Raw genomic sequence first — 21,685 nt, forward strand, 5'->3', positions numbered from 1 at the left:
TTGGTCCGCGGGGGAGGGGCGGGGAGAGAGACCCGTCTGCTGCTAACAAAAAGCGAGCAACATGGCTGACGCTGGCCCTGCAGAACTGCGTGGTGTTCGTGTCGTGTGGAGATGACTGTAGAGTATTATGTTTCCGTAGCCGGTTAGCAAGGCGGGAACGGAACCCGCAACTCAACGGCTGAGTGGAGAACGAGGGCAGGAAAGACACGGGGTTTGGTGTGGCACAGCCTTCACAGATGGGTTTTCTGGGTTTTTTAATTCCAATGTATTTAATTGAGTGTTATTACTTAATTAAATACATTGGAATAAAAAAAAACACCTAACCTGATTAACATGGAAATCACAGCGCTGGTAACACTGTTATTGGCTGAAAGCTGCTGGCCACGCCCCCTTTACCAACTTGGAACCAACTCAGAGGTCAAAAGGTCACCTGCAGTCTGGTGGACCTCAGCTCTCTAGACCTGCTGAGGTCTGCGTTGAGGAGTAGAGGAGTGAAGCGACTCAGTTTACTTTCTACCATAACTGTTTGTCATCAGACAGATGTAAAGGAATCAATCTGCAAAGGCACAGTTCACCCAAATCACAATAAAACCATGCTTTCCCTCCAACACAGTTTTGTTTTTTATTTATTTAACATTTTAATAAACATTGTCAAGTCACTTGAGTTTGAATACATCGATATGTATTGACCAGTTTTCAATTATTGAACACATGACAACATTGTTTTGATCCGATTATCTTCATTAATTGAGGCTTTGGTTTGTATTGAACATACAGGCCTGGACTAGGCCATAACCCAAGGAAAACAGCAGGGTTGTGTAACGTATTAAATACAGAAACCTAATGAAACTAATCATGTGCTTGTTAAATGACGGTACTGTCGTCTTCAGTCTGACCGGTTCAGGTGTGAGAGAGAGAGAGAGAGAGAGAGAGGGAGAGCGAGAGAAAACAATGTCAGTTTTGCTCCATTGAAGTTCTTGGACCGAATGAGACGTTGCGCTGCGCCTCGTGACAACAGGCTAACCGTGTGTGTGTGTGTGTGTGTGTGTGTGTGTGTTGAAGTGTAAATGGTACTAACACAGTGGAAAGCGTGAAAATCCGAACCGTTATTGACGTACGAACCAAAACCAAGCGCTGCTGCACCACAATTAGAGACGGAGCTAAAAATGTTTGATTCCGTTCACGATCATAAAAGCAGCCAACAATATTCACACTCACACACATTTTGACTGGATGGCATCTGGCTCGGTCGGGCCTTCAAAGATGTGTTTGTGCTCCGGCTGTTGATCTGTCAACAGAATAGTTGTTGCATTGTTGTTGCCCACAAATTTGTCTCATTTATTTTTTTTCTCACTACTTTTAATTAGTCATTTTCTCAGTTTTGCTTGACATTAATAACCGTGGCTTTTAGCTTATTTATTCTTTGGTGAAAGGCCAGATGTGTTACGCAGCACCCTAAATAATCCACTGGGCAATAGACGCGTCATGGTCAGCATGGTGGATCCACTGGGCTCCACGTCCCCAAAACCAATCTGCATATTGTTTAGTGGTTTCATTTTTACCCTTGAGATACAAAGTACAGTCAGCAGTAGGGCTGCAACTAACGATTATTTTAATAATCGATTAATCGGTTGATTATTTTTTCCGATGAATCGGATAAGAAAATGTTTTTATCAAAAAAGCGTTAATTTCCAACCCTTTATTCAAAAACAGAAGTGACAGTGCAAAACATCTTCAGAAAGCACCAACAGGTTGCTCCTTGAACATCCCTGAGCTGTTAATTAAAACAACAAAATGGACTAACACTAAAAACATACACATGTATGCTTTACATCTGCCAAATGTGAGCCCTTTTTACTGTAATTGATCCCTCCAGAGGCTGCATTTACATACCCTGCTTTATCAATATGTATGAAATACTGGACAGAGGGAAGCTGTACTGCTCCATATAGAGCGTCCTCTTCCTTAAACTCTTTCATTCTGGGTCTCTTATGACCACGACGTCACATTGTTGGCTAAGCCCAACGACGTGATTTGCTTCATTCTACTTTGAGTAAAAAAAATATAAAAAACCTGCAGCCAGATCCTCCGGTGAGCCGGTTTAACGTTAACGAGTGACGGCGTGAACTGAACCAGACCGGGGGGTGACGGCATGTTTCATCACGTTACGTTTTTTTACAAGCAAGACTGAACTGTAACGGAACATAACGGAACTTTAACGACAATACACAACCCAAACACGTTAGCTAACATGATAGCGAGCTGACTAGTAACTTCCATTAAAAACAAGTTTGAGGAACATGAAGACGCTGATTGGCCAAGACTCGACTCGTCAAAGATCTTCTATTTTTGAGAAGATCACGACCTCAGCTTTTCTCGTGTCTCACTCCAATCTCAGAAACGCTGGCCGGCCAGTTGCTCTGCTCCGCTCTTTTTTTTCTTCTCCGCGACTTATTGCCCGGCGTAATAATCGCGCGACACAACGAATCGATAATGAAATTCGTTGCCAACACTTTTGATAATCGATTTTTATCGATTTTATCGATTCGTTGTTGCAGCCCTAGTCAGCAGTTTAGACTGGTTATAAAAAATCTAGTCAAGTAACTTCAGGGCAAGACTTTGGTGTCAACCTTATATGAATAGATGTATGTGAACATGTGCATAACTTATATTTGGCATGATCATAACTTTCAATAACTCTGTATAGTCTTGAATGCAATATCTCAGGAATTCCCTCCTGGGCTGGATATTTACTAGGTCAAAGGTCAAGGTCACTGTGACATCACAGGAGCGCCTTGAGCGAATTGTCTTACATTTGTCACACAAACATCCACTTGAACTCAAGGTCGAGGCCAATACTTTTTGTCGGTCAAAGGTCACTGTGACCTCACAAAACACAAGTGTGTTCCTGAAGAATTTATATGCTAATTATGACCGTGTACGAGGCCGTGGTCGCGTACGAGACCGTGGTCGCGTACGAGGCCGTGGTCGCGTACGAGGCCGTGTACGAGGAGGTCGTGGTCGTGTACGAGGAGGTCGTGGTCGCGTACGAGGCCGTGGTCGCGTACGAGGCTGTGTACGAGGAGGTCGTGGTCGCGTACGAGGTCGTGGTCGCGTACGAGGCCGTGGTCGCGTACGAGGTCGTGGTCGTGTACGAGGTCGTGGTCGCGTACGAGGCCGTGGTCGCGTACGAGGTCGTGGTCGCGTACGAGGTCGTGGTCGTGTACGAGGAGGTCGTGGTCGTGTACGAGGAGGTCGTGGTCGCGTACGAGGTCGTGGTCGCGTACGAGGTCGTGGTCGCGTACGAGGCCGTGGTCGCGTACGAGGCCGTGTACGAGGAGGTCGTGGTCGCGTACGAGGCCGTGTACGAGGAGGTCGTGGTCGCGTACGAGGCCGTGGTCGCGTACGAGGCCGTGGTTATCACGATATCACCACATGTGGAGGTTCAGCTCGTTGGCCCCGTTCTCAGATCAGTCGTCTCTCCGTGTGGCTGATGGCTGACTTTGTTTTTTCTGGCAGGTTTGGTTCGACAGACGAGACGCAAAACTGCTGAACACCAGCAGTCCTGATTCCTGGAGAACCGGGTAAATACTGATCTTTGACTTTATTAAAAACCTTATTTCTGAAGCCTCACTTTTGTACTTATTAGTCCGATTTACGTTCAACATGTTAATGTGATGTAAAAATGTATAGTACGTTCAGAAGCATAAGAAACAAAACATTCTTGTGTTTTGCATGTTAGTGTCACATGCACGTGTTACAGGTTCTCTAGACGGTTCTACGTCGTCCATGCAAAGGTGAGGACTACTGTCGACCTGAGCAGAGAAGGAAGTCGTACCTCCCGGTTCCCCTCTGGTTAACATGTTAGCCGCTCAGCCGTCTCCATGTTGAGAGCCGTGTGGAGGCAATACAGACGTCCTGGGTTCTGTAAGAGAACCTTTTAAGTATGCGTGATAACACGCAACATTTAGCATTTAAACATGCTAACGAGTGTGAAGAAGTCAGACATTTCCTCATGTGTCTGTTTTAGAATAATAAAAGTAAGATCTGCTGAAGTAATAATATTTGTCTTCTTTACAGAGGACTTTAATTACATAACTAGTCATGTTTTGAGAAGATGTAAGTTTACATTTTTCAATGATTCCTTGCAGTAGTTTATTCCCAATCAGTAGTCCTCATGAGAGTTGATGAAGATGCTTCCAGGTTTTTACAAATAAGAAAATATGATTGCAGAGTTCCCAGCATGCAGCTTCACACACACATCATCTTCATCATCATCATTTAATACCAAGCTGAATGTTTGTGAGCAGTTAGTCATGACAGAATGATTCTCTGTCTGGCAGCAGCTTGACAGACACTGCACAGGTCTGTTGATGTTGTTGATGTTGTTGTTGTTCCTTCTTTTCACCAGTAGATGGCAGTAAAAGGCGACAGCAGGAACCACCAGCAGACGTCTGTTTGTGACTAGAAGTTGTTGTGTTGTTCCTCACAGGAGACGAGGTGCTCCTGCTGTGAAGCCCTGCACAGGTTTGAGTTGTAGCTGAGAGCCGGGAGCCGCCTCCAGATGAATGAAGAGCTCTCCGGGACACAGAGACACAGCTGATGCGGGTCAGAGGTCATCCCCGCCCACCGGCAGGCACAAGCAGTTATCGCTCAACCTGCAGACACTTAGGTCACTTTGTGGTGAAAGATGAGGCCTGAGAGGATGGAGCGGTCGCTAGAACAGCATCAAAGCTACAAATGACCAAATGACCAAATCCCCGACTCTTGTCCCTGTTTGAAGTCTTTCCTTTTGGGTTGATTTTCAAACAGCAGAGTTTGTCAAGTGGATGTTCTGGGTGTCAAAGCAGAGCATCTGCTCACAACAGCTGATTTTCACCTCTATTTGAATACTTCTGTAATGTAAACTATGCAGGATCTGTAGTAAAGCGGCTGGACCACAAACCCTCTTAAACCCTTTAAATCCTAGCAGGAAGTTGTCATTTGAATTGACGAGTGTGCTGTGATTTTATTTTTCTCCTCAGGTGTTTCTGCAAATATGATGAAGAAGAAGAATCCTCACAAGTGAGTTGAGGTTGTTTAAAGCTTGTGTGTCTTTTGTCTTTTTGAATTCTATGGATGCAACTCAAAGTACAAACAGTAAACTCATCTCAAAGCAGATGATGTTGACTGTTGTTCTGTCTCCTGGCAGGAAACTCAAAAGCAGTCTGAGTCCAACCACCAAAGATCTGTCGGAGCCTCAGAGCGACGTGGTCGGCTGCCGGATCCAACACGTGTGGAAAGAAGGAGGCGGAGGACACGTGGTGTGGAAGGGAACGGTGCTGGACCAGGTGAGCAGCCGGGAGGAGGTATCAGCAGGTACTCCATGTGAAACGACTGTGTCTGCGTCCACACCGCTGAGGCCAGCGTCCACACCGCTGAGGCCAGCGTCCACACCGCTGAGGCCAGCGTCCACACCGCTGAGGCCAGCGTCCACACCGCTGAGGCCAGCGTCCACACCGCTGCTCTGCCGTTTGCCTCCAACACACTCACATGTTAAACTATCATTGTTGAAGAAAATGTACCGACGTGTGTAGAAATGTGCCAAAACAACAGAAAAATCAACGTTTCAAATGTATGTGTCCGCCAGGTGCCGGTGAACCCGGCTCTCTACCTGATAAAGTACGATGGCTTCGACTGCGTTTATGGTCTGGAGCTTTATAAAGATGAGAGGGTTCTGGGACTGGAAGTGCTGCCGGACCGGCTGGGTAAGACGGAGCGGAGATCACGCTGAACACTACTTTAGTTTACTGGTTTTAGGAAGAAAGTCTTTATTTTAGCTCGTTACTTGATTTATGAACAATTTCTTCGAACAAAAACACAACATGCTAGCCATAACATGCTAGCCATAACATGCTAGCCTTAACATGTTAGCTATAACATGTTAGCCATAACATGCTAGCCTTAACATGTTAGCCTTAACATGCTAGCCATAACATTCCATTCAATTCAGTTTATTTTGTATAGCCCAACATCACAAATACAAGTTTGCCTGAGGGCTTTACAATCTGTACACATGACATCCCTGTCCCGGGACCTCACATCGGATCAGGAAAAACTCCCCCAATAAAGATAGTAAAAACCCTTTCACAGGGAAAAAAGGAGAAGCCGTAACATGCTAGCTGTAACATGCTAGCTGTAACATGTTAGCGCAATAGTGTTTAGTGAAGTGGCCTGTTAGTGTTCGCAGAACATGCTAATATGTAGCATGTCATTGAGCGCACTAATGTTCTATACATTGTATATCAGTATTGGCATAACATGCTAACATTTAGCATGTTAGTGTAACATGCTATCATTAAGTATAGTGCAGTGCTAATTTTAGCAGAACATCACATGCTAACATTGAGCATGGTAGTGTGATATGCTAATGTTTAGTTTAGTATAGTAGAGTGCTAACATTCAGCTTCTTAGTGTAAAATTCCAATGCTGGCAGATCATAACATGCTAACACACTCAGCAAGTAGCAACCTATGCTAATACGTTATATTTGTAAACGAGCCAGAGAGACGGGCCCCGGCCAGATCCGATTCTAAATGCTCCTTTCCCTGCAGGGAAACCCCGTCAAACGGACGCCGGCCTAGCCGACACCATGATCGGTAAAGCGGTGGAGCACATGTTTGAGACGGAGGAGGGTCCCAAGGAGGAGTGGAGGGGCATGGTGCTGGCCCGGGCTCCCGTCGTCACCACCTGGTTCTACATCACCTACGAGAAAGACCCGGTCCTCTACATGTACCAGCTGCTGGACGACTACAAGGAGGGAGACCTGCGCATCATGCCCGAGTCCAGTGAGTGAAGTCCTCTTGTTTGGTTTAGACGGGTGATTTTAAAGAGGAACTTACCTGAACACACCTGGGCCCGTCATGTGTCCCGAGCTTTTGGGTCATATCTGAATTCTAGACACTTTAAGAGGCCGCTGTAAAAACACCAGTGTGTGAATGTTAGTTAGTCCTGATGGACAGGTGGTTCCTTCATGGTAGCTCCTCCCATCAGTGTGAATGTTAGTCCTGATGGACAGGTGGTTCCTTCATGGTAGCTCCTCCCATCAGTGTGAATGTTAGTTAGTCCTGATGGACAGGTGGTACCTTCATGGTAGCTCCTCCCATCAGTGTGAATGTTAGTTAGTCCTGATGGACAGGTGGTTCCTTCATGGTAGCTCCTCCCATCAGTGTGAATGTTAGTCCTGATGGACAGGTGGTACCTTCATGGTAGCTCCTCCCATCAGTGTATGAATGGCTGAATGATGTCATGTAGTGTTAAAGAGCTTTGAGTTGTCGGAAGACCAGAAAAGATCAATACATTTACTATTACATTTTTTTCATACATACTATATTAATTTAAATATCTCTACTTTCGTTCATTAACTGGTATATTTTAATGTTATGTTTATACCTGAGATTCTCTTCATTTAGAGAACGTTTGATTGACTTTCTCTGTCGTATGTTAGGGCTTGACTGCTTATCTGTTGGGCATTAACATGAACTGTTGACTTATTTCTTGTTCCTTCAAATCGTGAACGTCTTTTTCTCTCTTGGTTCTTCTCCTGACTAGAAGAGTTAGAACATGACGCTGCCTCTTCCTAACGCTCTAACTCTCTGTCTCCACGCAGACGACGGCGTCCCGGCGGAGCGGGAGCCCGGCGAGGTGGTGGACAGCCTGGTGGGCAAACAGGTGGAGTACGCCAAAGAGGACGGCGGCAAGCGGTCGGGGATGGTCATCCACCAGGTGGAGGCCAAGCCCTCCGTCTACTTCATCAAGTTCGACGACGACTTCCTCATCTACGTCTACGACCTGGTCAAGACCTCGTAGGCCTTCGCCTCGCCGACCCCAACGCAGCACACGTTGAAACATCCGAAGCCTTCGATCCGGCGCTCGCTCCTCAGACCATCAACGAAAACCCACAGAAGGAATTCACCTAACGGAAGAAAGACAATAGAAACTTCTGGAGGAATATCAAAACATCGGCCAGTTTTATTATTCTTACAAGGTCCAGAACTCCTGTTTTACTCCAGAAAAAGATTTAAAAAGGAAACAACTTTGTCTTCGTAGAATCTGAAAGTCTATAAGAAAAATGACCCGACCCTTAAAATCCTTTTGTGGTTCCAAGACGTCCTGAAGCCTGAAGAAAGAGTCCCATTCATTTCAGTGTCTGGTTTCATCCGGTGGGCCGGTGGTCGAGGAAAAGGTGTTGTGACAGTTAACAAGGAGACGAGATGAGGAGGTGATAAAGAACTAAACAAGAAGAAGAGAGGAGGAAGTGATGAAGAACTAAACAAGGAGACGAGAGGAGGAAGTGATGAAGAACTAAACAAGGAGACGAGATGAGGAGGTGATAAAGAACTAAACAAGAAGAAGAGAGGAGGAAGTGATGAAGAACTAAACAAGGAGACGAGAGGAGGAAGTGACGAAGAACTAAACAAGGAGACGAGATGAGGAAGTGATGAAGAACTAAACAAGGAGACGAGAGGAGGAGGTGATAAAGAACTAAACAAGGAGACGAGAGGAGGAAGTGACGAAGAACTAAACAAGGAGACGAGATGAGGAGGTGATAAAGAACTAAACAAGAAGAAGAGAGGAGGAAGTGATGAAGAACTAAACAAGGAGACGAGATGAGGAGGTGATAAAGAACTAAACAAGAAGAAGAGAGGAGGAAGTGATGAAGAACTAAACAAGGAGACGAGATGAGGAGGTGATAAAGAACTAAACAAGGAGACGAGAGGAGGAAATGACGAAGAACTAAACAAGGAGACGAGAGGAGGAAGTGACGAAGAACTAAACAAGGAGACGAGAGGAGGAAGTGATGAAGAACTAAACAAGGAGACAAGAGGAGGAGGTGCAGCCGCTGTCTCTGAAGCGTGGTCTCCAGTGGAGACGCCACCATGCTGAAGGTTCTGGAAGATCTCATCATGTTGTCGACTTCAGCTGATGCCCATGAAGAACGTCTGGGCCCATGAAGAACGTCCGGGCCCATGAAGAACGTCCGGGCCCATGGTGGACGTCCGGGCCCATGAAGAACGTCTGGGCCCATGGTGGACGTCCGGGCCCATGAAGAACGTCTGGGCCCATGGTGGACGTCCGGGCCCATGAAGAACGTCTGGGCCCATGGTGGACGTCCGGGCCCATGAAGAACGTCTGGGCCCATGAAGAACGTCTGGGCCCATGAAGAACGTCTGGGCCCATGAAGAACGTCCGGGCCCATGAAGAACGTCCGGGCCCATGAAGAACGTCCGGGCCCATGAAGAACGTCCGGGCCCATGAAGAACGTCCGGGCCCATGGTGGACGTCCGGGCCCATGAAGGACGTCCGGGCCCATGAAGGACGTCTGGGCCCATGAAGGACGTCTGGGCCCATGAAGAACGTCCGGGCCCATGAAGAACGTCTGGGCCCATGAAGAACGTCTGGGCCCATGAAGAACGTCTGGGCCCATGAAGAACGTCCGGGCCCATGAAGAACGTCCGGGCCCATGAAGAACGTCCGGGCCCATGGTGGACGTCCGGGCCCATGAAGAACGTCTGGGCCCATGGTGGACGTCCGGGCCCATGAAGAACGTCTGGGCCCATGGTGGACGTCCGGGCCCATGAAGAACGTCTGGGCCCATGGTGGACGTCCGGGCCCATGAAGAACGTCTGGGCCCATGAAGAACGTCTGGGCCCATGAAGAACGTCTGGGCCCATGAAGAACGTCCGGGCCCATGAAGAACGTCCGGGCCCATGAAGAACGTCCGGGCCCATGAAGAACGTCCGGGCCCATGAAGAACGTCCGGGCCCATGGTGGACGTCCGGGCCCATGAAGGACGTCTGGGCCCATGAAGGACGTCTGGGCCCATGAAGAACGTCTGGGCCCATGAAGAACGTCCGGGCCCATGAAGAACGTCTGGGCCCATGAAGAACGTCCGGGCCCATGAAGGACGTCTGGGCCCATGAAGAACGTCCGGGCCCATGAAGAACATCCGGGCCCATGAAGAACGTCTGGGCCCATGAAGAACGTCCGGGCCCATGGTGAACGTCTGGGCCCATGGTGGACGTCCGGGCCCATGGTGGACGAGAGGGACGAAGAGGACCATTCTGATCTTTTGCATCTCCGTATCTCCTCAAATAAACCAGTTTATGGAGACGTGACGGGCCGTGAAGCTGCACTCTTCTCTCTTCCTCAACGAGTGTGAAGGACAGTGAGAGTCAGGGACGATCGACGGGTTTCAATTTCAAGTTTATTGGAATTCAGTTCCAAACTAAAACTAAAACTGTGCTCTGCAGATTCAGTTCAATTCATCAAAGGACAGGATCCACATTCAGTTTCCAGAGGAAAATATTTCTGCCCATTCTTAGAATTTCAACTTCAGTTGTCAAAGTGTTTACTTCCTGTCTTAATGTTGATTTACTGTCTCATAGTTTTGACTTAATCTTTGACTAAAATTCTCAATATTTTTGTATTAGTTATTGAAACGTTTTACTAAGAATAATACGAGGGTTCTATTGTTGGTCCTCTAACAGGGAATCCTTGCCCTCCCTCTTGGTCCCAGTTTGACTTGAGACACTTTCTGAATCCTTGGAAACTTAATAAACTAGAGATGTGGCCCTTTTGTTCCAGTTGTTGTACAGAACCAACTAGAACCCGTTCTTCATCAGTGTGCTGCTTCCTCATCTCAAGGCGCCACTTTAAAAACAAAAGGTGGGGACTTTTCTTTCATCGTGACGTTGTTTGATGTTAAGACAACCGGACAGCTGTTTCTCGTGATGTCACTCGAGCTTTGGACGTGTTTTCCTTCATCAGAAACAAAAGCTGAGACTTCTGTCCTCGGCTCTTCCTCCGTGGAGCTCTGGACACAGTGGTGGATTATAAACGTCACTCTGTGGACTGGGAAACCCGACGTAATGCACCTTAACTCTCCTCTTGGGAAACTGGGAATGACTGGAACTAAAGATCCGTTTGCATTCCACAAAGCAAAAGGCCGCGGTCACAGCACGATGCCGTAAGAGACGCTGTTCAGTGTGAAGAGATGAAACATGAAGGCTTACACTTCTTCTGGTTTTAACAAATGTATGTGTTTTTATTTGTATTTGCAGCAGACTGAAGGTTTTTTTTCACGCCGATACCGGACTGGAAAAGAATCTCGTTATGAAGCGCGTTGAAGTCGGTGTCTGGTTGGATAGTTCTGGTTCATTGCACCAGAGCTTCAAAGTGTTAGTACATGATGATGATGATGATGATGACGATGATGATGATGGCGGCGCAGGCAGAGATTCTTATCCAATAAAAATGTTTTTGTCAAATTCAGTGAATAATTCTGTGCAAACTAAAGATCTGTTCACACTGTGGAAGCGAAGAGGATGTAAACTTGAAGATGTAATTCCACAATAGTGTTATGGTTTCCTACATGTGAACGTGTTGTTTGTCACACGGGATCAGGAAAGGCCGGATGTAGAGAGGTCCATCTTTTATTAGCACTTGTTGAGGTTTTGAGTTAAAAAAATCTGCAATATTTAGCAGAGAATCGTTGTACATTTTTCATTTACTGTATAAATCAGACTTCAGACTTATGTCCCGTTTTTGGGGGTTTCAGAATAATTATAATGAATAATACGTTATTATAAATAAAAACAGCTGCCAGTGGATGTTCACCATTTAACTTTTCTCCCGAGCCGTAGAGAAGGAACGGCGGACGAGCCGTGACATTGTGACCCGGTTGGACGTCTCGGCCAATCAGAGCGCAGAACAGTCCGTCTGAAGAAGCTCCAGCACGTGTACTTCCTGTGAGGTCGCTGACGCCGGGACGGCTCTAAAGAAGAAGAGAGACTCCAGAGATCTGTAGTTCCTGCTCTCGTTCCTTCAGACGGAGCTATTTTCATCAAGAGAATTCTCCTCCAGCGGTTCCGTCGGTTCATTTCAACTTCTCGTGGTCGATGTCGGGCTTCTGTCCGACTGCTGCTGGTATCGTTTGTTTTCGTTAATTATAAATATGTTAATAATTTCTATTGTTGAAGGAAAGCGTTGTTTTCCTGTTCAGCTCTTTGACCTCTGAGGTCACGCTACGTTAGCCACAACTAGCACAACACACCTGCACCTTTCATCGTCTGCTGCCCAGTTGCATTGTGGGCAACGTAGGTGTTTTGAAAAAGAAGAATCAAGGGAATAAACAATCTTTTGATATAGACAGAAAACCCTGTTCCATTGCAAGTACAACTCTTCTTAACTCCACTTGTTGAAGCAGAAGTAAACCATAAACCACCGGCAACGGGAACCAGTCAAAGATTGAATACATAGATCACGTTGCCTGGTTACAGTTGCTAGGCTGTGACTGTACAACTGTTCGGAGGACGGGTTGCGCAACCGGGAACAAACTGTTTTTACAAAGATATATTTTAAAATGCATTTATTAAAAACAAAACTTTTTTTTTGTTGTGTTCATAACACGACGAAATGCCCCCCAAAAAAACCCGACCAGTGAAATGTCAAACAATAAATAATATGCAGTAAACGTTACGCGTCACCGGAAAACCACAGAAGAGACTTCCTGTGATAAACATCTGCCGTTGCACAAGTTACACACAGGAGGCTGAAACAGAAGCTTCTCTCCTGGACGTCTACGAGACACGGTCATGTTCTCACGGTCATGTTCTCATGGTCATGTTCTCACGGTCATGTTCTCACGGTCATGTTCTCATGGTCATGTTCATGTTCTCATGGTCATGTTCTCATGGTCATGTCCTCATGGTCATGTTCTCACGGTCATGTCCTCATGGTCATGTCCTCACGGTCATGGTCATGTTCTCACGGTCATGTCCTCATGGTCATGTCCTCACGGTCATGTCCTCACGGTCATGTTCTCATGGTCATGTCCTCATGGTCATGTCCTCATGGTCATGTTCTCATGGTCATGTCCTCATGGTCATGTCCTCATGGTCATGTCCTCATGGTCATGTTCTCATGGTCATGTCCTCATGGTCATGTTCTCATGGTCATGTTCTCACGGTCATGTTCTCACGGTCATGTTCTCATGGTCATGTCCTCATGGTCATGTTCTCATGGTCATGTCCTCATGGTCATGTTCTCACGGTCATGTTCTCACGGTCATGTTCTCATGGTCATGTTCTCATGGTCATGTTCTCACGGTCATGTTCTCACGGTCATGTTCTCATGGTCATGTCCTCATGGTCATGTTCTCATGGTCATGTCCTCATGGTCATGTCCTCATGGTCATGTTCTCACGGTCATGTTCTCACGGTCATGTTCTCACGGTCATGTCCTCATGGTCATGTTCTCACGGTCATGTTCTCATGGTCATGTCCTCATGGTCATGTTCTCATGGTCATGTTCTCATGGTCATGTCCTCATGGTCATGTTCTCATGGTCATGTTCTCATGGTCATGTCCTCACGGTCATGAGGAACCTGCGGTTGGTCGTCTTCAGAGAAAAGATGTTATCGTCATGTCACTTCTTTCTCGTCAGCCAATCCAACGTCTCCTCTCTACTACTTCCTCCCCGTTGCATGAACAGGATAACGTGTAAACCAGGCAGCTTTGGTGGGTTTTCTTCCTTTTGTTCGAGCTCGGCTAACCGTTTCCCCCGCTTCCAGTCTTTGTGCTAAGCTAAGCTAAGTTGGTTTTATTCTTCTCGCCTGACGCCCGGCAACAAAGTGAGGATCTTACTAAATGTCTGCATTCCTGGAGAGAAATTAAATTAAATACCTTCTGGCCCTGGTTTATCCATCACAAAAGCAATACATGCTAATACATGTTAGCTGTTAGCAGCATGCAGGCCGATGTCACGTATCCAACAGAAACCACCAAGAGAGAGCAATGCATTACAGGAAAAATATAAGTTATCAATATAATTCATTTAAATTTGGTTTTGAAAAAAAAAATGGCATGATGTGAAAAAAAAAAAAGACTGAAAAATCTGAAGCCCCAGCAAATTTATTCCACGAAGTCATTGTGACCCGATCACTATGAAAATATCTCTTCCATATAAACAGCATAGTTCATCTTTCTGTACAGGAACGCCTCCACACAGCTGTGTGTGTGTGTGTGTGTGTGTGTGTGTGTGTGTGTGTGTCCCAGACGTTAGTCGTCGATGAACGTCAGCCGGCCCGGCCCCTCGTTCTTCATCCAGCGCCGGTACCTCTTCATCCTCGGGTCGGTCGCCATCTTTACCTTCATCTCCTCCTCCTGCTCCTTTCTGTGCAGCTGATGGACACACACACACACACACACACACACACACACACACACACACACACACACACACACACACACACACACACACACACACACACACACACACACACAGGTTACACTCGCAGTCTAAAGAGTCATTCTTAGTTTGACTTTTTTTTACCAAAAGCTGTTTTTCATTCATTGAATAACTTTTAATAACTCTTCAAGTTCTTAAAAGTTTTTAAAGCTGCACTGATAATGACTTCTATACGCCATGCTAACATGCTAACATGCTAAACGAAGACGGAGACCATTATAACATGCTAACATTAGCATTGTCCTCCACAGCCGGAGACTAAACTTGCTTTCTTTAACCTCGCGGTTAAGACCACCGGATGTGTGTGAACAGAATAGCTGTCTCTCACTCACTCTCACACACACACACACACACACACACACACACACACACACACACACACACACACACACACACACACACACAGCGTTGCTACAGGTTTCCACTAGGGGGCACACCGGAGACGTCAGACTGTAGAACTACACAACGTGCATGATGTAAACAAAACAAAAAAACATACAAAAAGCGACAGCCATTGAATCAATGTCATGTCTTTTAGCTCTTCTCAGGCTCCTCCTCCCAAACATCCCTGCTGATCAGTAGATGAACCGATGATGTTCTGGTGTTTTAGTCCCGGGCCGTACACGTCCCGTGTGAGCTCTTGTTACCATTGTAAACGTTAGTTTACAATGGTAACAAGAGCTCGGCCCGGGGGTTTTGCCTCCTTAAGTCCCGAAAGAGATGCAGCCGGTTATGAGCGTTCTTCACCAGGAAGGAGACGTGTCGTCCTGCACACAACGGACGCTTTCACTTCTGAGGACGATCACAACGACGCTCCACGCGCACACGGGGGGCGCGGCCAAACATGTTTATCACGGTATTTTGTAGGATTCTGGAGGTTTTACTGTAGTTTTTTCCGGAGGAAACACATTCATTCACATATATAAAAGTAAGAGGAAGAGGGGAAGAATGGAAAAAAAGGATGAGTGAGTAAAGGAGAAGGAAGGCAAAGGACTCAGGAGAGAATTAAAGAGACAAACCTCGTAGTTTTCTTTGATCCAGAGCCGTTTCTCCAGGAAGGACTGCCGGGTGCTTTCGTCCACGCCGTCGAACTGGGACTGGGACATCTTCATGTTCCTCCTGAGGGAAAGCACAGGCTGTGAGAGGACGCCCCGGCACAGAAGGCGCCCCGGCACCGAAGGCGCCCCGGCACCGGAGGCGCCCCGGCACCGGAGGCGCCCCGGCACGTCTCCTCCAGAACCCACCTGATGATGTAGAACTTCTGCTCCTCGCCGTACTCCTCCCTGCAGAGCGTGAAGCGGTAGAACCAGGCGGCCCACCAGGAGGCGTACTGGGTCAGGTAGTAGGGCGACAGCACGATCTGGCACAGCAGGATGTCGGACAGGTTGGGCTTCTGGTAGCCGCCCTGGATGTCGATCTTGTTTTTGATGATGTCCCGGATCACCTCCTCCTCCTGCTCGCGCACCTCCTCCTTGGAGCGCCGGTGCTTGCCCTTCTCCTTGGGCCGGTTGAGGAGGCCCTGCTGCTTGGCGATCTCCGTGGCCTGGATCCGGTACTTGGGCACCGTCACCAGGTAGTTGATGGCCTCCTTGTAGCTGCTGTGCCAGCTGTAGAACTGGGGAGACGGGGAGGGGAGAGGAGGATAGTCTGGGTCTCGTCTCCACCGCATGTCAGCGGTTAAATAAGACGCTGCCCTAAATAACTCGGTTAGAAAAAGGTTCCTTTACTCTGTAGAATAAGTAAATAAGTGCTCGACCACCGCTGATACTCTATGCTACATTTCGGTGTGGAGTCTGAGAAATAGCCGGGTCACAAGGGACCGCAGGGGAAAACGTGTCTCCAGCTTCATCTGATGTCAAACAAAAGGAAAAAGTGCAAAAAAATTATAATCCTCAATCACAATAATTTTTATTCTCAACAAATCCTGTTAAAAGACCAACAACGTGCTCCGTCTGTCTCAAGAGTTATTCAATCTTAAAAATGGCTTCCAAGCATAGTTTTCGTATATATATATATATATATATATATATATATATATATATATAAAAACTGTGGGTGGCATTTGCTGAAACCTCCGGTGTTTTTATATATGGAAGCCATTTTTAAGATTTCTTCTCAATAACTCTCGAGACAGACGGAGCACGTGCGTTGATAAACACACAATACTTGATGACGATAAAAGATGTATTCTTTATATTACTTCAGATTAGTGTGTGTGTCCTGCTGGTGGTTTGTGGCGTGGTACGTGTGTGTGTGTGTGTGTGTGTGTGTGTGTGTGTGTGTGTGTGGGGTACCTGGAAGATGGAGATGGCACAGATGGTGACCAGGATGACGATCCTCACGTCCACCTTGGGCGTGAGCTGCCGCCGGTAGTACGTGTAGTAGTGCTGGTAGTACTCCTCTGGGTGGTCCAGCATGTAGTCGTAGTCCCGCCGAGTCTCCTCGTCCTGCACACACACACACACACACACACACACACACACACAGTTTCATGAAGACCTGCAGGAGGAGCTCAGCCAAACCTGCTTCCTAAATATTGGTTTAGGGTTTGCCGAAGAAACATAAAAACAAAGAGCCGCTCCGTTAAGCCTCAGGTGTTTCTTTAGAACCGGACAGCTGAGTGTTCTCCTCTGGAGGACGGAGCTGACGGCTCCACACGGACTGTACCACACGGACTGTACCACACGGACTGTACCACACGGACTGTACCACACGACTGTACCACACGGACTGTACCACACGACTGTACCACACGGACTGTACCACACGGACTGTACCACACGGACTGTACCACATGACTGTACCACACGACTGTACCACATGACTGTACCACATGACTGTACCACATGACTGTACCACATGACTGTACCACACGGACTGTACCACATGACTGTACCACACGACTGTACCACACGGACTGTACCACACGGACTGTACCACATGACTGTACCACATGACTGTACCACATGACTGTACCACACGGACTGTACCACACGGACTGTACCACATGACTGTACCACATGACTGTACCACACGACTGTACCACACGGACTGTACCACATGACTGTACCACACGACTGTACCACACGGACTGTACCACACGGACTGTACCACACGGACTGTACCACATGACTGTACCACATGACTGTACCACATGACTGTACCACACGGACTGTACCACACGGACTGTACCACACGGACTGTACCACACGGACTGTACCACACGACTGTACCACACGACTGTACCACATGACTGTACCACACGACTGTACCACACGGACTGTACCACACGGACTGTACCACACGGACTGTACCACATGACTGTACCACATGACTGTACCACATGACTGTACCACACGGACTGTACCACATGACTGTACCACACGACTGTACCACACGGACTGTACCACACGGACTGTACCACATGACTGTACCACATGACTGTACCACATGACTGTACCACACGACTGTACCACACGGACTGTACCACATGACTGTACCACACGGACTGTACCACATGACTGTACCACACGGACTGTACCACATGACTGTACCACACGGACTGTACCACACGGACTGTACCACACGGACTGTACCACACGACTGTACCACACGACTGTACCACACGACTGTACCACACGACTGTACCACACGGACTGTACCACATGACTGTACCACACGGACTGTACCACATGGACTGTACCACATGACTGTACCACACGGACTGTACCACACGACTGTACCACACGGACTGTACCACACGGACTGTACCACACGGACTGTACCACACGACTGTACCACACGGACTGTACCACATGACTGTACCACACGGACTGTACCACACGGACTGTACCACATGACTGTACCACATGACTGTACCACATGACTGTACCACACGGACTGTACCACATGACTGTACCACACGACTGTACCACACGGACTGTACCACACGGACTGTACCACATGACTGTACCACATGACTGTACCACATGACTGTACCACACGACTGTACCACACGGACTGTACCACATGACTGTACCACACGGACTGTACCACATGACTGTACCACACGGACTGTACCACATGACTGTACCACACGGACTGTACCACACGGACTGTACCACACGGACTGTACCACACGGACTGTACCACACGACTGTACCACACGACTGTACCACACGACTGTACCACACGACTGTACCACACGGACTGTACCACATGACTGTACCACACGGACTGTACCACATGGACTGTACCACATGACTGTACCACACGGACTGTACCACACGACTGTACCACACGGACTGTACCACACGGACTGTACCACACGGACTGTACCACACGACTGTACCACACGGACTGTACCACATGACTGTACCACACGGACTGTACCACATGACTGTACCACATGACTGTACCACACGGACTGTACCACACGGACTGTACCACACGGACTGTACCACACGGACTGTACCACACGACTGTACCACACGACTGTACCACACGACTGTACCACATGACTGTACCACACGGACTGTACCACACGGACTGTACCACACGGACTGTACCACACGACTGTACCACACGGACTGTACCACATGACTGTACCACACGGACTGTACCACATGACTGTACCACATGACTGTACCACACGGACTGTACCACACGGACTGTACCACACGACTGTACCACATGGACTGTACCACATGGACTGTACCACATGGACTGTACCACACGGACTGTACCACATGGACTGTACCACACGGACTGTACCACATGACTGTACCACATGGACTGCACCACACGGACTGTACCACATGACTGTACCACACGGACTGTACCACATGACTGTACCACATGGACTGCACCACACGGACTGTACCACATGGACTGTAGTCACACTTGAGGAGTTTGTTGAGGAACTCCCAGCTCAGAGTCAGCGAGCGGCTCTCAGTGTGGGGAACGTCTGATGCTGCGTTCACACCAAAAGAGTTGCGAAATATGGTGGATGGCGGAAACGGTAACTGTTTTTACGGAGATAAGCCACAGAGATAAGCCACACCCCCTTTCCGCAGCAAAAAGGCAAATTAACCACGTAAAGTCGAGCGAGTAAAGTCAGGAGAACAAGCTTTTGGTGTGAACGCAGCATCATACTGAGGGTAAATACATGCAGCAGCACATTTATTTTCTTTTTATTCAGATTTATTAAATTGGGTGATGTTAAAACCTCAGTGACTCAAATCTGAGTCACAAGACGAGTGAAGGACATCAAGTCACATCTTCACTTTAAAGAAACAACCCGGAGAACAACCGTCTAACCGGTCGGTTCTGCAGGGAGGAACCTGGTGACCAGGGTGTGGATCATTATTACCATTATCACCATTATTACTATAAAGGATCACTTATGAATGTCATCATATTAACAACCTAATTATAATAATAGTAACCTAAGAACACTACAGAGATGCAAACAATGAGACGACATGTTGTAGTGAGGTGCATGGACGTGTGTGTGTGTGTGTGTGTGTGTGTGTGTGTGTGTGTGTTTGTGTGTGTGTGTGTTTGTGTGTGTGTGCGTGTAACCACTAGTTCCTTCATGGTTACTGTAGCGTGTAAACACAGAATAATAGTAATATTTATGGATATAACTGTGAAAGAGACACACACACAGTGGTATTACTGGTCTCCTTCATTATACTATAAACGTGTGAATACGTCACAGGAAGAAGACGTGTCGTGGCATAGAGGACACATACGTCATCATAAGCAAACATACGTCATCATAAGCACACATACGTCATCATAAGCACACAGCAGTCCCTACGTGGACATCATGTCTACTGAAGACACAGAACTAATGTCCACTTCCACAAAGTGGACATTAGTTCTGGTCTCACCAGCTCTTGAGTATCAGAGGAGTTATGATATTATTGATATTATTATTATTATTATTATTATTACTGCACATAACGGCCTCGCAGACTCAGACACCACCAGGGTCTGTGAGCAGAGAGCAGACCCACCTTTAGCGTCTCGTAGGCGGTCGCGATGAGCAGGAACCTCGCGTGCGCGGACTCGCGGGTCTCGCCCTCCAGGCCCGGCTCCTCCAGCCGGAACCGGTCCGGGTGGAACCGGCGGGCCAGCTGCCGGTACGCGCGGGCGATGTCCAGCTTGGCGGCCTCCCGGGTGACGCCGAGCACGTCGTAGCACACCTCGGTGCCGCAGTAGAGGCCCTCCACCAGCGCGGCGGCCTCCGGCAGGCAGCACGCGGCCAACAGGAGCACCGCGAGCCGCCAGCAGGGCCTCGTGGCCCGGGTCCGGCCGGCGGAGCCTCCGCGGCTGCGCTCCGTGGGGGCAGCCATGTCTGAACCGCTGCTGCTGCCAACTCCGCTCCCGGAGCCCAGGCTGTGCTGGTGCTGTCGCGCGCTGCTGACGTCATCACTCCGGGCCGGGGACGGAGCGATGACGCCGCGTCAAAGGTCGTCTCTGCAGGAGTGCGGACAGGACGCGCACGCAGACGTTTTCTCAGCCTCGCGCCAATTCTCAGGTGTTGTTTGAAACGTTGTCAAAAGAAAGTCATAATTATTTTTATCTCGTAATTAAGACTTTATTATCTCATAATTAAGACTTTTTTATCTCATAAGTAAGTGTGTGTGCGTGTGTGTGTGTGTGCGTGTGTGTGTGTGTGTGTGTGTGTGTGTGCGTGTGTGTGTGTGTGTGTGTGTGTTTCTGCTCTAACCGTTCCCCCTCAAGGTTGCAACATTGTTGAAAGGTCGAGCACCTACACTGTCTGCTCTCGGTTTCCCACACTTTTTACCCTCTGTTTGCTCATATAAAGCAGAGGGCACGTATTCACCATATTTGCTGTTTTATATTGCCTGTAATTGGGACGACGTAAACATCTGTTGAGAATTTTAACATAAAATTGTTTGATTGTGTTGAATTTAAAACCCCCGAATTGCAGCGGGTCCACCAGACCCAGAACACTGGCTGAATAACACAAATATGAACACACGGGTTAAAGTTGTGGGATATTACTCACCCTAATGTTACGCAAGTTATCGACTGACCGGTTATTGAACACTACATATCGACCGGACTGAAAGTCATACAACGCTACGCCCAAATATCAGTCTACAAACCACGTTAGCTCAGTCACCAATTTTGCCGACACGCAAAGCATTTCTCTTCGTTTCACAGTAGCTGTGGGCTGCAGTGGTGTTAACCCTTAGTCGTTAACACTACAAAGTCTGTTTTAATAAAGTGCCTTTTAACAGCGCCTGACTTTAATTACTGACTCGTTTTAATTAGTAATACGTGGGATGTTAGCTAATGAAAAGACATCACTAACTAGCTAAAGTCAATTGATATGTACAACATGTGCTGCTAGCTGACT

General features: G+C 47.7%; 2 protein-coding genes across 2 annotated transcripts; one reads left to right on the forward strand and one right to left on the reverse strand.

Moving 5' to 3' along the window:
- Window positions 1-4,508: 4,508 nt before the first annotated feature.
- On the forward strand, window positions 4,509-7,848 carry spina (spindlin a; the record flags this gene model as incomplete). The annotated part of the gene is made up of 5 exons (XM_079235520.1): window positions 4,509-5,064; window positions 5,192-5,330; window positions 5,630-5,747; window positions 6,594-6,827; window positions 7,649-7,848. Exons 1-5 carry the CDS (start codon window positions 5,039-5,041, stop codon window positions 7,846-7,848), a joined length of 717 nt encoding a protein of 238 aa, XP_079091646.1. The 5' UTR covers window positions 4,509-5,038.
- A 4,546-nt stretch (window positions 7,849-12,394) lies between these two features.
- Window positions 12,395-20,666, reverse strand: dnajc25 (DnaJ (Hsp40) homolog, subfamily C, member 25). Its single transcript, XM_079234830.1, has 5 exons — window positions 20,313-20,666; window positions 16,584-16,736; window positions 15,534-15,904; window positions 15,309-15,408; window positions 12,395-14,222 (listed from the first exon to the last, which is right to left on the reverse strand). Exons 1-5 carry the CDS (start codon window positions 20,649-20,651, stop codon window positions 14,100-14,102), a joined length of 1,086 nt encoding a protein of 361 aa, XP_079090956.1. The 5' UTR covers window positions 20,652-20,666; the 3' UTR covers window positions 12,395-14,099.
- Window positions 20,667-21,685: the final 1,019 nt, after the last annotated feature.

The sequence above is a fragment of the Taurulus bubalis genome (genome assembly GCF_910589615.1).
Source record: "Taurulus bubalis genome assembly, chromosome: 19".
Lineage (NCBI taxonomy): Eukaryota > Metazoa > Chordata > Actinopteri > Perciformes > Cottidae > Taurulus > Taurulus bubalis.

Coding starts and splice junctions, on each gene's coding strand:
- dnajc25 (XM_079234830.1), bottom strand. CDS start 20,651: ATGGCTGCCCCCACGGAGCGCAGCCGCGGAGGCTCCGCCGGCCGGACC. Junction 16,737..20,312: donor CCGCCTACGAGACGCTAAAG/GTGGGTCTGCTC, acceptor GTGTGTGTGCAG/GACGAGGAGACTCGGCGGGA. Junction 15,905..16,583: donor GTGCCATCTCCATCTTCCAG/GTACCCCACACA, acceptor CCGTCTCCCCAG/TTCTACAGCTGGCACAGCAG.